The sequence below is a fragment of the Lepidochelys kempii genome, chromosome 8 (assembly GCF_965140285.1).
Source record: "Lepidochelys kempii isolate rLepKem1 chromosome 8, rLepKem1.hap1, whole genome shotgun sequence".
NCBI lineage: Eukaryota > Metazoa > Chordata > Testudines > Cheloniidae > Lepidochelys > Lepidochelys kempii.
The window spans coordinates 47,662,311-47,675,591 of record NC_136387.1 but is presented as its reverse complement, the minus strand read 5'-3'; the positions used below and the strand labels follow the sequence as shown (position 1 = coordinate 47,675,591).

At 49.6% G+C, this 13,281-nt stretch overlaps 1 protein-coding gene across 4 annotated transcripts in view; it reads left to right on the top strand.

Moving 5' to 3' along the window:
• PBX1 (PBX homeobox 1) overlaps window positions 1–13,281 on the top strand; it is a 242,936-nt gene that overhangs the window by 217,622 nt on the left and 12,033 nt on the right. For all 4 annotated transcript variants that reach the window (XM_073356383.2, XM_073356382.2, XM_073356385.2 and 1 more), the window contains one exon: window positions 968–1,057. In XM_073356383.2, the coding sequence (XP_073212484.1) occupies window positions 968–1,057 (90 nt within the window). The remainder of the gene's footprint in view (window positions 1–967; window positions 1,058–13,281) is intronic.

Here is a 13,281-nt window from a genome sequence, read left to right as displayed (position 1 = left end):
CAGATGCTCGTACTGGCGTTTCATTTGCAAGGCTTCCACTCGTTCGTTTGATGCTGAAGCTCGGTATCTGCTGAAAGAAGAGCAATGCTGAAATGTACAAATACGCCCTGTTTTAATTAACAACCAACAGCACAGGCTTAGGCAGCCATACAGCCCCTCTCGAGTCCAATGAGACAGAGAAGGGCTTTGGGCATCATTTCAGGAGTGTCAACAGCTTTGGACAACAGAGGGTCATGCCCGCTAATTATCTTAGATGCACATAACATTTTCTATAGACTTCTTGCTTCCCATCCACCACCAACAACTCCATGGGTCCAGTTGGCAGTCAGGGCTTTGCAGCTGGTGGGAGGTGATGCCCACTCAAACATTTCCACCTTGGCAAAGAGAGTTTCTAAGCCATCCCTGTTGTCACCATGGATGCAGAACAAGGTGTCATTGATGGGGATCAGCCAGCTTGTGGCGTGGGATGGTAATTGGGGGAGGGGAGCAGCAAGGCGAGGTTTGGGAGGGATGGTGATCTATTGCAATGGTAGGCATGCACACATTCCGTGCCCTCCGGAAACAAGCAAAGAAGTCACATGAATGACGCTCACCTAGACTTTGCGTCTCTTTGGTTGACATGGGCATCCCAGTGGGTTGAAGCATGGAGGGGCAGACAGAGGGAAGGGGAGCTAGAGTTTCCTTCCTGTGCATAATCACTGAGTTAGCTGCAGCAAGGAACTGACTGCCCCTGTTGAGTTTTCTTTCCTCCCCACTGTCTTTGTTGCAATGCTCAGAACTGACAACCGAGAGTGACAATGCCGGCGGGGGGAGGGTGTCCTCCATCTTCCATCCCAAAAGTCGCCCTGCAAATGATCACAGTGTTTGGGTTTTTGATAACATGCCGAAATACAAACCAGAGTGGCTTTGCCTAATAATCTCTCTCTGTCTCTAATTTTCTCTTTTTTGTTGTTGTTGGTCTGTTTAGGTGGATACCCTTCGCCATGTTATCAGCCAGACAGGAGGATACAATGACGGGCTCGCAGCAAGTCAGATGTATAGTCCGCAGGGCATCAGTGTAAGAAAAATAGGCTTGTTTTTCTTTTTTTTTGTGTGTGTTTCATTTTTGTTCTCTCACTCCCAATTATTTCAAAGCCATAGGGCTCAGAATGCCACTTAGTAGCACTTGTCTTAGCTTTACGGTCACCTAGTTTATTGCTTCTGTATCGGTCACGCCAACGGCAGAGTTCTGCCCACAAAAAGTGGTGATTGGGCAGGCTTCATGCAGGCAGCTGGCGTCTAGGCCTGTCAGACACGATCAGCGTTTGCAAGGCACCTGCGGCCACATGCGTTCAGCTGAGAGGAGCTGCTAAACAGGTGACACCTAGTAGAGCAGTGGTAGGGAATGTCACCACAAGCCAGGCCTTGAAATCTCCACAAGGAGGCCAATGGCCAGAGCCCATCATGGACAGAGCCAGGGTCTAAAAATAACGCTTCCCCTAGTTGGCGTCTAAAGCCAAAAAATGATGATGATGATGATGATAAAAAAGAGGGGGAGGGTGAAAAAACATCTTCTACTTGTTCTTGGGTGCGCTGGCGGCTCCCAAGTAGCATGAAAATTCATAGCGACAAGCTGTGTCGTACAGAGTGAAATCGATCAGACAGACACAAGGAGAACCGAGTGTAGATTCGGGACAGCAATCCAACTTCATTTCTCAGATCAATCGTCCGCCATCTCAGCGGCAGTGACAGCAAGCGGGGACAAGAGGGCAGCCTGGAAAAGGAAGCTGTTCTCGAGGAGTGGTTGTTTTGTTTTTCTCTGGCCCTTTTAGAGGTCACGGAATCAGGCTGGGGATGCTCGGAAGAGGGAAATGTGTTTGCAATGTGGTTTTGGTTTTGGTGCATCTGACTTGGGAAGAGAGGGAGGGAGAGAAAAGGAATCCATTGGCGGTGGGGGCAGAGGAGAGGTGAAGGGTTTAGACCCCTCCCTGTCTCTCCAGATAGCCTTCTGGATCCATACGCAGCCCACCCAAGGGGATCTGTTCCAAACTTGCCACCTTCACTGCAGGAATGGGCAGGACGCCCTTGGTCCCACCAGGCGTTCGCCGTGAGTTCATGTCATTTTGAAACAAAGGCACCGGGAATGAGATATGATATGAGTGGAAGCATTAAAACAACCTCCCTGCGCTCGTTCACTCTCTCTCTCAGGCGGGACATGGCATCTAGCCGTCTCCATTCTCTCAGTCTGCGACCAGCTCGCACGAAGGGAAGCCCCTTGCTTTGATCCCCCTTGTATTTCCTTTACGGAGCCAAATGGAGGCTGAAATTAGAGATTTTCCAGCGTTAGGCAGAAAATCAAGACTACATGGCATTGGGATGGCCAATAAAAATTTAAAAATCCACCAATGCAGGGGTGTAGCTAGAGAACACCACCACACATGGAGAGAGACACGTGGCAGAAGGCTTGGCTCGTTGCTTTTACCTTCCTTTTAATTCAGCTGTGCTGAGAAAAAGGGACATTAAGGCTTAGCACAGAGACCTGACGTCACGAGGCAGAGCCAGGCGGCTTTGTGAAGTAATGCAACTGAACATGTGCAGATAATTATGTCTGATTACATAAGCCCATTGCAAAAACTGTGCTTGGAAATGCCAGATGAAAGATCCCATCGTTCCACATTAATTTCTACGGTCGCTGAATTTATTCCCTTTCTGGATTTTTAATACTGAAGAGCAACTGAATCGGAGACTGATCGTGATAAGATATGATACTTTTGTATAAATTAAAATACCCCCGAGGAGAGGCTGAGCTTGTTACGGCCAGGGAAGTATTTGAAAATAGCAGCATTCTGGGTTAAGTCAAAATATTGGGGGAGTTGCTACTAACGGGGGGGTGGAGGGTGACAGAAGGAGGGAGAGCAATCTCAAGAGCCAAATACAAGCCCCAGGGCCCAGTAGAGCACCTCCACTCTGTTCAGCCAGGTACTACAGGCCAGCAGCAGAACTGGGGGGACCCAAATGACCCTTGACAGAGCATTAGAAAGTCAGAATCTGTGGTGACACAGACGGGGGCTGTGCGATATGTTTCCACTTTCAGTTCAGGGGCATAGGGGACTTGATGGCTGGTTTGGGGGGGAGAGGAGGAGTATTCGGCCCAAAGGGGTTGGGAGAGGGCGGGGAGTTATGTGGGGATGGCAAGTTGGCTAATGGTTTAAAAAAATGCATAAAAGAGGGCTGTTCCTGGCGGTGTTTCTCAGGTGTGACCGGCACGAAGCTCCTTGCTCATTGGTTGGATGCATTGAGACATTGCTCAGCTGTGGGGTGAGGGACAGATTATTTGCAAACAAGCAGCAGGTCGAGAAAACATCTTTGTTTGTCTCTCTGTCTGAGGCTCCCCCCTTCCCCCCAAATACTTTGTGACTCTTCCATCCCTGACAGTACACTGCTATATGTAGCATTCATTATCACATAAGTTCTATACCTCCTTTCATCCCGGAGGATCCCAAAGTCCTCGACAAACTGTCTCTACAGGAAGCCCTTCCCCCCCACCACTGAAACACAGCCACCTCTGGGGAGATCTCTGACGGGTGTTTACCACTCCGCAGCAATTTTAAGACAGGAAGTGGAGAAGAACACTGTGTCCAACTCAGACTACAGGCAGAGCGAGCCGCCAGGCTGGGGCTTGTAGTCACACTACAGCAGAGCTCGACCGGACCCAGTTACATTTCACATCGGTGCAGAATTCCCAGCTTCCAGAGTAAAGAGACTGCCCACAACAGTGAGAGCAGCTGAGTGAATAGAGCACACAGCCCGCCACTCTGGGGGCAGGAGTGTCTAGGGGAAGGAGACTCTGCGTTGCCGGTCACAGCTTAAACCATCACTGGAAGCACTCTGAGATGCATGCGTTAAAACCCAGGTAGAATTCATGCTGCTGAAGATCCCATTTGCGGCAGGGGGTCAAGACTATGTTGATCTTGCAGAGATCTTGCGTGCTGAGGCTGAATAATCTGAAGAGTGTTTCCCAGCTCTGTCATTGCATAGTTTAGTGACAGATGCAACTAAGGAAGCTTCCCCACTATGGTCTTTCAACCTCTGCCGTCACTGCCTTGGCATCATGTCTCCCAGTGGATGCTCAGTCTTAAAATAAGGTTGTAGTCAAGACAGAGCCAAAAGGGCCTCTGTGTATGCTGTAGACCGGCACCCAGTGTGTCTTCTAGTCAGAGCTCCCGCGTTACTGACAAATCCCAAATGATTGCTTCTTTTAGCTCTGCAGAGCTAAAATAGCTGGATTCCCTTCTGCCCTGTACATTGTCAACAGCCTTATCAGCTCCCACCCAACCGTACAATCTGTATTGCCTGTGTTTGATGTCTGAGGCGGAGAGCAAACAGCTGGATTTGCGTATCCCAGGTGGAGTTAGCATCGCTGGCTGTTGGAATCAGGAGTCACCTTTTGACTCATAAAGTGAACGGGACTGACAGGAAGTGGTGGGGAGTCTGAACCCTGGTGAGACACGGCCTAGGAGGGGCGAGAACAAAAATGTAAATATTAGGGTAACGTAGAGGTAACGGAGGCCTGAGTCACAGGGTTGGGACCCAGAAGTGCCCAGGATTCTAGGGTCCTAGGAGCTGGACTTCTAGAGTTGTTCAAAGAGATAGGGGGCTATGAGTGCTGGAGCACCTCTGTTCCAGGACCAATTTGGGTCAAAAAGCAGGCAGGTAAGAAAACCATGCAGCCAGACAGCCTTCCTTCCCCAGTCCCCCCTCGCCTCCCCTGAGCTGGGGGCCATGTCTAAGGCTGAGAGGGAGGGGTGTTTACATGCCAGCAAGGGGGTTAACTAGTGCCAGCTGTGAGTTGTTTGTCAGGCTGTGGCCACATGTCCATGACACACACACGAATTGCACAGACTGGCCCCCTGGTTGGCAGTCGCAGCAGAGGGGCCAGCAACTGAATGGCCCTCTCGTGCCTAGAAATGGGACCCAGCGTTTCAGGTTGGAACTGCTGAGTTTGTGACAATGACTCCAGACTGGGGATCCGAACTCTTGGGTTCTGTTCTTGGCTTTGCCACTGGTGTGGCAATGTGGCCAGGGCCAAAATTTCACAGGGTGCTGAGCAGCCACTTTTCCAACTGATGAATGCAAAAGCCAGGCTTTGCAAGTCTGAAATGAGGACGCTGGTCAAAAAATGCGCCACAAACTTTTTTCCATTGGAAAATGCCCTTTTGTCAGAACCGAAACATTGTGCAAGAACATATCGGTTTCGACGGATGCGCCCTCTGGAAGGTTTCACAGGTGGAGCGAGTGCGACCCCAGCCTAGCCACCAGGTCCAGTCCCTCCCCCTGAGATGTGCAAGACCCACGCTCAAATCTCTGCTCTGAATCACTTGAACTTGGGTCTCCCACATCCCAGCTGAGAGCCCTACCTGCCAACTAGACACCCACAGAGCTAGGCCCTCAGCCATTTGAGGCCACTTCTGGCCACGCTTCCCGTGGCTCGTTTGTCGGAGGAGGTGCCACCTCAGGTGAGTTCATCACTTTGGGGAGATCTTGGCGTGGCAAGTGCAGAGTGTTAGAGGGCTTTCCCTTCACCCTCTCCACTGGTTCTTGTCACGCAGACAGAAAGCAGAAGTTCAAAGTGCAGGCAATGCGACGTTTATTTGGGTTAGTTTCCAGCAAGCATGTACACCATAACTGTGATGCTGCAGAGCCTTGTTTCCCAGTGTCCCGTCCCCCCCTCCTCAGCAGGCATAATTATACCTGAAATGCATGCCCACAGTCCCATCCCTTACAACTTATGCTCATGTTCTGTTTTGGGGGGTCATGGATCTGGGGTCTTCGTCCCACCCCTTTTGTACCCCATAGGAAGGGTAAGGAGTGAGGTTGTGCTATGATCAGGGGCGGACATTTCTTTGGCCTTTTAGTGTTTTATACCTTCCCCCCAATCTGCCTTTGCCCCTCCCAACTGGTTGCTTGACCTTGCCTTGAGATAGGAGTTGAGGCAGTCTTAAAGTGTGTGCTCATATATTATACTCCCACCATGCCCAGTAACACTTTAATTGTTCTTATCTGTTCCTGTTATACCAACAAACCCACCTGGTTAGGCAGAAGCAACATACACAGTGTCTTTGTCCTTTGTTTACACATATTAGTAAGAATGTATGTGTATCAAAAAATCAAACAGGCAAGCAAAACCCAAAATACTATCTCAGGCAAAAATACAGGCCTGGATCCTACATTGTCTCTGGCACTCCTGACACACAGCATTCTTGGGTTGGTGCCATGGCATTCCCAGGGAGCAGCTGGCGGGGGGAGACCAACGCTCCAGTCCATAAAGCCCCAGCATAGCTGTCTCTGTTAAACCATTCCAATGAGCAACTCGCTGGCTGTGAGCAATGACAGTGTCCGCTTCATGGGGAGCCAGGAATCCTGGTGACTCAGCAGATGGCGCGCTTCCCTTTTAGTCCTGAGCCGGCGGCGCTGTGACACTTGCGAGATGTTCACGATTTGGCCACGAAGGGGTGGGTTATCTTTTGTCCTTAGCCTGTGAGTGCAGGAGGGTGGGTGCATTGAGCTTTTCCCACACCTTGCAAAGGCGCCAGTCCCTGCACTTATGAATGCAGGGGCTGCTTCTTCCATGTGCCCCAAGGGTGCCAGTCACCCTGTGGAGCTGGCCTACTGTGCCACACGGAGCAGACTGCAGCAGTCACAGGGAGGGTGCAGTGTGGGCATTCCCCCTCTCACACACACACACACACACATGAGCTGGGTAGATTTCTGATCTGCTTCCCGGAGCGCTCTCCCCATGTGGGCTAGAACTCTGGCCTGGGAGATCCTGAGTGTAGGCCAGTTAAATGTCATGTTATGGCCAAACACTGGCTTGGATACCTATACTCTGTCTCCCCAAGCTTCCAGGTACAAGCTCAGTTTGAGACACTATTCTTCCCTGCCCTTCCATAACAACTGCTGCATAGTATTTCTGTGCTCCCTTGAACAGCTGTCACCCTCCACTCCAGAGAGAGATGCATTTCAGTGGCAGGTATCTGTCTGTCTATATAACCTGTGTGTGCATGGATGCAAACATCCATACATGCACTCTTGGGGTCTCAAGGCTGGGATTTTCAAAGGAACATGAAGGATTTTGGAGCCCAAATGGCAGTGAATTCCAGTGAGAGTTGGTTGCATAAGTCCCACAGACTCCTGTGAAAATCCCATCTCAAAATGCCACTTTTCCTGCAATAGAGGAGCTTCTTTTTGGCAGAAACTAACTGTTCTGCAGTGGTATTCACTTTGCGTGATAGGAAATTTCACACACAACAGAACTGGATATGTGTGATTTTATGAAGGTTCTATAGCAGATTCATAGTTGACTTTTTTGCATTTAAAGCCAGGATTGGCTGTGTTTTATTAAACACCATGTTCCCCAAATACTCTGTCAGTTCAGAATGAGTTCCTTGCAAGGATACAAATCAGTCGGTTAATTAGCCAACGAGTTTTAAGCCACCCCTTTTGAAATTTCATTTGCGAGCCTACACTTTTTTTAGCTCCCTCTAGCAAACCAAATTGCACAGACTTACTGATAGATGATTCCCAAATTGAATATGCATTCTATTTGGAAAATACCTTCATGTGCAAATTTTTGTCTTATAACCACTCTCACTGACAGCCATGTCTATTCACTCTGCAATGTTTGTCCTATGTTTGTTTTGGTCAATATCGTGGCGTATTTTTGGACAAACTGCTTTCAGCACTGCACAGGTTGTGTGATGCATTTTTGCAGGAAGAGGCAGTTCTGGGAAGCTGACAAAGACAGCAGCCTTCTGCAAAGGATGCATCCATTGCGAGGAAAGCATCCTTCGCCGTATGGCTCAGCTAGTTCCGCAAATAAGTGCTTTAGTAGTTGAGCTGTGGGGAAAGACTCGTTCCCTGAGCTGAAGTCCTGGACATTAGGAAGTTGGCGGGAGAAGAACTGCTCTTCTGTGGTCTCTCTGGGAATGTCTATACCACAAAAAATAAAAGTAAAACCTGGCAGCAACAAGTCTCAGATCCAGGTCAACTGATCCGGGCTTATGCTACAGAGCTAAAAAGAGCAGTGTAGACATTCTGGCTCAGGCTCTGAATCCTGGCGAGCAGGTGGTCTCGGAGCCCAGCCCAAGCAGGAACATCTGCACTGCTATTTTTAGCCCCATAGCATGAGGCCAAGTCAGCTGACCTGGGCTTTGAGACTCGCAGCCACGAGCTGTTTTTTTTCAGCGTAGATGCCACCTTTCTGCATCCTAAACTGCGCCAGAAGGGAGCTGCTATTGTGGCCCCTTTGTGCATGCCGCTCTGTCACCAGGCCTTCCCAGTCCAGTGCTCACTGACCACTGCTGTCCCCTGGCACTCCCGTTTTCTGCTGGTAAACTGTGAACCCAGCACTTTTCAGGTGGGATTTTCAAAGGTGTTCGGGCTGGGCTTGATTCTGCTCCCCGCGAAGTCAAGGGATGTTTCACTGACTTCAACAGAGGCGGAGTTAGGCCAATGCTGAGCGCATTGGAAAACCCCACCCTTATGTCTTTAGCATGCAAGTTCTTCATGAAGAAAACCATGTGGGGCAGTGGACTAGAGACAGGAGATGTGGGGGAGCAAGGTGCCTCCTAGGATTTAAAGCAGGGGATGTGTCAGGAGTGGAGCTAGCTAAGGAGTGGCACTAAGGCAACTGCAAAGCCAGGGAAACAATCATATCTGCTCTGTTAAAAATCTTTATGCTTCCCATAGCAACATCTTTGGCTGATGCTAAAGTTTCTCCAGCTAGATGTCTAAAGATTATAGGCCAGGTTCCTCCTGTTTCCCATGCAAAGCTTTGCATGGCAGATAGATGAAGTAGCCACACCGGTTAAAACTCTCATTGCTGGCTGTGCAAAGTTTTAAGAAGAGGAGATATGATTATTTGGGATGTTTTTCACCGCTCTACCTCTCCAGCTCCTCAGCTAGTCTTTGGCCCTGGGTTTGGCCCCTCACGCTTAAATAGATTAATTGTGTTAAAAAAAAACAACAACAAAACCCTAGGAAATTCCCCCCATAGAGTTAAGTTGGCCCAAGTGTATTTCACCACAGCACCACAAACACTAAAAAACAGAGGAATCCTAAGTTAGGGCAATATGCACACTCTACACAATACCCAGTCTCCAAGCATTATCCCAAGACCATCACAGTACTCAATCGGAGCAACACACTAAAGACCCTGTCTATATGCACCATCAGTACACAAGTCAAAGAACTGAAAATCACACTGCAATGCACAACCTGACCCGTGACCTGTTTTATTTTTGTATATAACATTATGAATATATATGAGACACTGTGTGTGTGTGTGTGTGTGTGTGTGTGTGTGTGTGTTCGCACGTGCACATTTCAATAATATTTGTGTATGGCTTTATTTAGCAGCATGTATTTGATAGCTGATCTGATTGGTTTTTAGGGCCACGAGGTAGATATCAATTAGAAATTTGTGGTTTTGATAAGGTAGGAAACGTTGATTCACTTCCAATCAACTTTGGATTCTTTCTCTGTCTGGTGGCTGGTATATGGGGATGCTGAGATTGTAATTTGCTTTTGGGAATAGACAGTAAATGTGGCCCTGGAAGGTTAAAGTTTAAGGTTGGCGGGCTAGGGTGAGGTTCAGTTCTCCAGGGGACAGACTTGCTGAATGGAGTGTCACTGCGATGGGGAGGGTGGCAGTGCGCTGGCGTGGCTAGATGCTGGGTGGTTCTGAGAGAGGCTCGGACCTGTCTGTGAACCCACCCCGTTATCAGGGTTTAGACCCTCTGTAAGGCTGTTTGTTGAGTCCACATGCTGTTCATTAACTCGGCTCTGTGCGGGGAGGAGCTAGGAAGCCAGGATAGAGGTGGTACTGGAGTAAAGCCTTAAAGAGACAACCAGATCAACTGAGAAAGCTTCAGCAGAGGGCTCGGTCATGGTAGTGGTTTTTTTTTTCTTTTGAGCCATCAAGTCAAGCTCAGCTCCAGGCAAGCAGTGAGTTTGGAAGCTTGCTCCAGGTCTGTCCGCCCTGTTGAGGTCAGGGTAGGGACTCAGCCCTATCTCATTTGATGCCACAAGTGGGGAGCCTGGACACCCCCTGCACAAGGCGAGCAAGAAGATGATGACCTACTGAAATGGCAGAGGAATAAGAGTGAGCTCAGATTGCAGCCCTGCAGTGACAAGCCCAGTAGGAGGCCCAGGCTGAGAACCAACCATTCTTGTTGTGGTTCATGAAGGTGCAGCAGCAGTTCCAGAAACAACCACTTCAGAGACTTATTAACCCATGTGTGCTGCCCAGGGGACCAGCCAAACTCAGCCCCTCTGGGCACAAGCACTGGGACCAGAAGATGGCTGCTACGTCCCATTGGGAGAGGAGTCTTCAGCTCTTCGGCTGTGTACTGAGCTCTGCACAAGATGCCTCTGCAGGGGCAGGTAGCTACTGCCTTCGCCCAATTGGAAGAAAATAACCATCCGCGACTCCGAGATGAGCCGATTGCGCTCGGAGGGCAGCTGAGCGTATGGAGTGGGCAGCTTATTGGCCCGAACCCACGATCCCAATAATAGGACTCGATAGTGTATCTGTGAAGATGTAGACATGGGAGCACCAGGCCCTGCCCTCCAGACTGGTGGAGATGGCGCAGCGCCAGGAGAACATCTAGAGGTGATTCCGTTGGTGAGATCATCCCAGCCATGGCTGCATCCTGAAGCAGAGGGGCAATCAGGCTGACAGAGGAATATAAAGGGCCTTGGGCACTCCAAGAGGAGAGCCAAAAAAAGGCATTCGTCCAAAATACCAGGGGGAGCCACTTGTCTCTCCCACAGTGTGTGTGTCATGTAGGAGGCTGGAGCTTGTGGGGTAGATATGAGCTATCCGAGGCCATGAGGTCTGGGGTAACCAGGGCTGTAGAAGGCTCATGCAGATAGAAGGCCATGTCGGGGCAGCACTTTGCCTAGTGCCTGTGAGGTGCGCCCACATTCTAGTACAGGGAGCTTCCTTGCAGCTGAGCCATTGCAGCTGGCAGGAGCCATCTGAGTCACCTGCTCCCCTGGCAACTCCCTGATGTACCCTGTGCTGTAACCCCTTACAGACGAGAGAGAGCAAGAGGGCCCACTCGGGGCTGCTGTACGCTGCTCTTATCAGTTGTATTAGGGAGAGATGGGGGTACATTCATGCCCCCTGAGGCCCCAAGGGGTGATCATGGACCTCACTCAGGACACAAGAAACTCAGCAGATAACAAAGGGCCCAGGTCTTCTCCTGGCAGCAGCGTGAGACTTCGGGAGATGGGTCTTGAATGGTGAAAACAAGGGCATGGCATTGCAGTGTAAGCAGTGTAAGGCTGCTGAATGGCTGGCTGGCTCATCAAGGTAAGTGTAGCTTGTCAACTCCAGCAGGAATATAAGGGGAAACCAGCAGAGAAGAGAGAGAGTGTGAGTGTTTGTGTGTTGCATCCTCTTTACACATATTGTACCCCCCCCCCCCCGTCTCCTTAGACTGTAAGCTTGCCAGGGAGGGGATTGTGTCTTTGCATGTGAGCAGTAAATAATAATAAAGGAGGCAAGAGCAAGGATAGACAAAGTCTGGAGGGAAATACTCAGGGAGGAAGCTTAGGCTGTACTTTGACATTGCCACTGTAGCCAACCCCCAGGAAGGGGGTGAGTCTGGACACAGATTATGGGGCTGTATGCACTGTAGAGGATGGGGTAGGGATGTGGCCTGGTCATCTAGACTAGTGCTTGGAGAGTGATATTCCTTTGGCTGTAACTGTTGTCTGAACTTGTGATTTCTCGCTTTTTAGAGTTTGCGTTGTTGGGAGAAAACCCAATTAGCAACCTTAAGTCCATGGTGTGTGTGTGTGTACACACCATGGGATTCCCAGAAGCAGTCAGCGATAGCCTAACTCTGCTCCCGGTGAAGCCGGTGAGGCTTTTACTGCAGGTGTCAATGAGAGCAGAGTACGGCCAGTGTCGGGCTCTTTGGAGAACCCCGTCCATCTAGTCTAAGGCATTTTGAGATCCTTTCAAATGCAAGGTGAGACTGAAATGGGTACTGTTATAATGAGCTTCCTTGGAGCCGAACGTGCCTGGGCTAGTGGCTCAGAGTTCTGGAGAAACATCACCTGTAGCACACTGGATCCCATGTGCCGTGATCTGGTTTCCATGGAAGTCAATAGGCATCTTTCCATTGACGTCGCTGGGCACCAGCAGCAGCATGGTGCGGCATTTCCCAATCAGGGTGGGGGGCATCGCTAGCCACCTGGGTGATAACTCACCAAACGGGCTGTAGCCAAAGGCCACAACACCTACAATGAATCAATATTTTCCTGGGCTTCTCTATGAGGCTGCCCGGGGGCAAGAGCTCTTTCTTCATTCTAAGAAATAAAGGCCATTACCGGTCATGAGTAAAGTGGGGGCTTCCCAATCAGCCAAATAGCCAAGCGCTGCATTTGTTGTCTGAACAATTTTCTCTCTCTCACTCACTCACTCGTTTAATCAGTGGATGGAATTAAAAAAAAACCCTTTAAAATAGTTAGGCACAGTAGGAACGGCAGGTCTGTTCTGAACACCACCCCGCCTCCACTCCCCCTTTCTGATAGCCGTAATGACCCTGCAAACACTAAATGGCATTTGAGTGCATTAAGCAGCAAACTCTCTGGTGACATAGCAATTACGGCTCTGAAATAGATTTGGTGCGTCACAGAAGATAAGGGTTTTGAAAGTTGCTGTTGTGATTATAGCTTGTAACGCCAACAAATAACAGGCTTCAAAATAAGAGGCTGCCAAAAGAGCCATTGTGGTTTTGCCTCAGTGATGGCACGTAAATTGCTATTCATGTCCTAAGTGTACTTGAGTATGCCAGTCTCCGGGCAGCAGAGTTGGCTCAGTGTCTCTCTTTACACAGCCTGTCATTGTCGGGCTGATAATCTGTGGTAATTGCTGCCTCTTGCAATGGTCAGAGATGTGTCAGGGTGTATGCTGTTTCTTCCGTGAAGCCATCAGCAATGTGTGTCTGTCCCAGTATGTGGTGTATGGACAGAAGTGACTGCAGGTGCCTGCTTACTGTCTGACCTTGGGCATTTGGGTCGATAGGTGTACGTGTTGTGTGTGCACAGTGTGAGGATGGGCGTCCACAGGCAGAGTAGGCGTGTGGATTTGTCTATATATGTGTGTGTGTGTGTGCGTGTAATATAGGTATACAGTGTGACCGCGGGTGAGTCTATATATGAATGTGTACACAGGGTGAATAAAATCAGCTGCCTTAAGCTAAGTGTGTGTGTCAATGTACGTCTGTG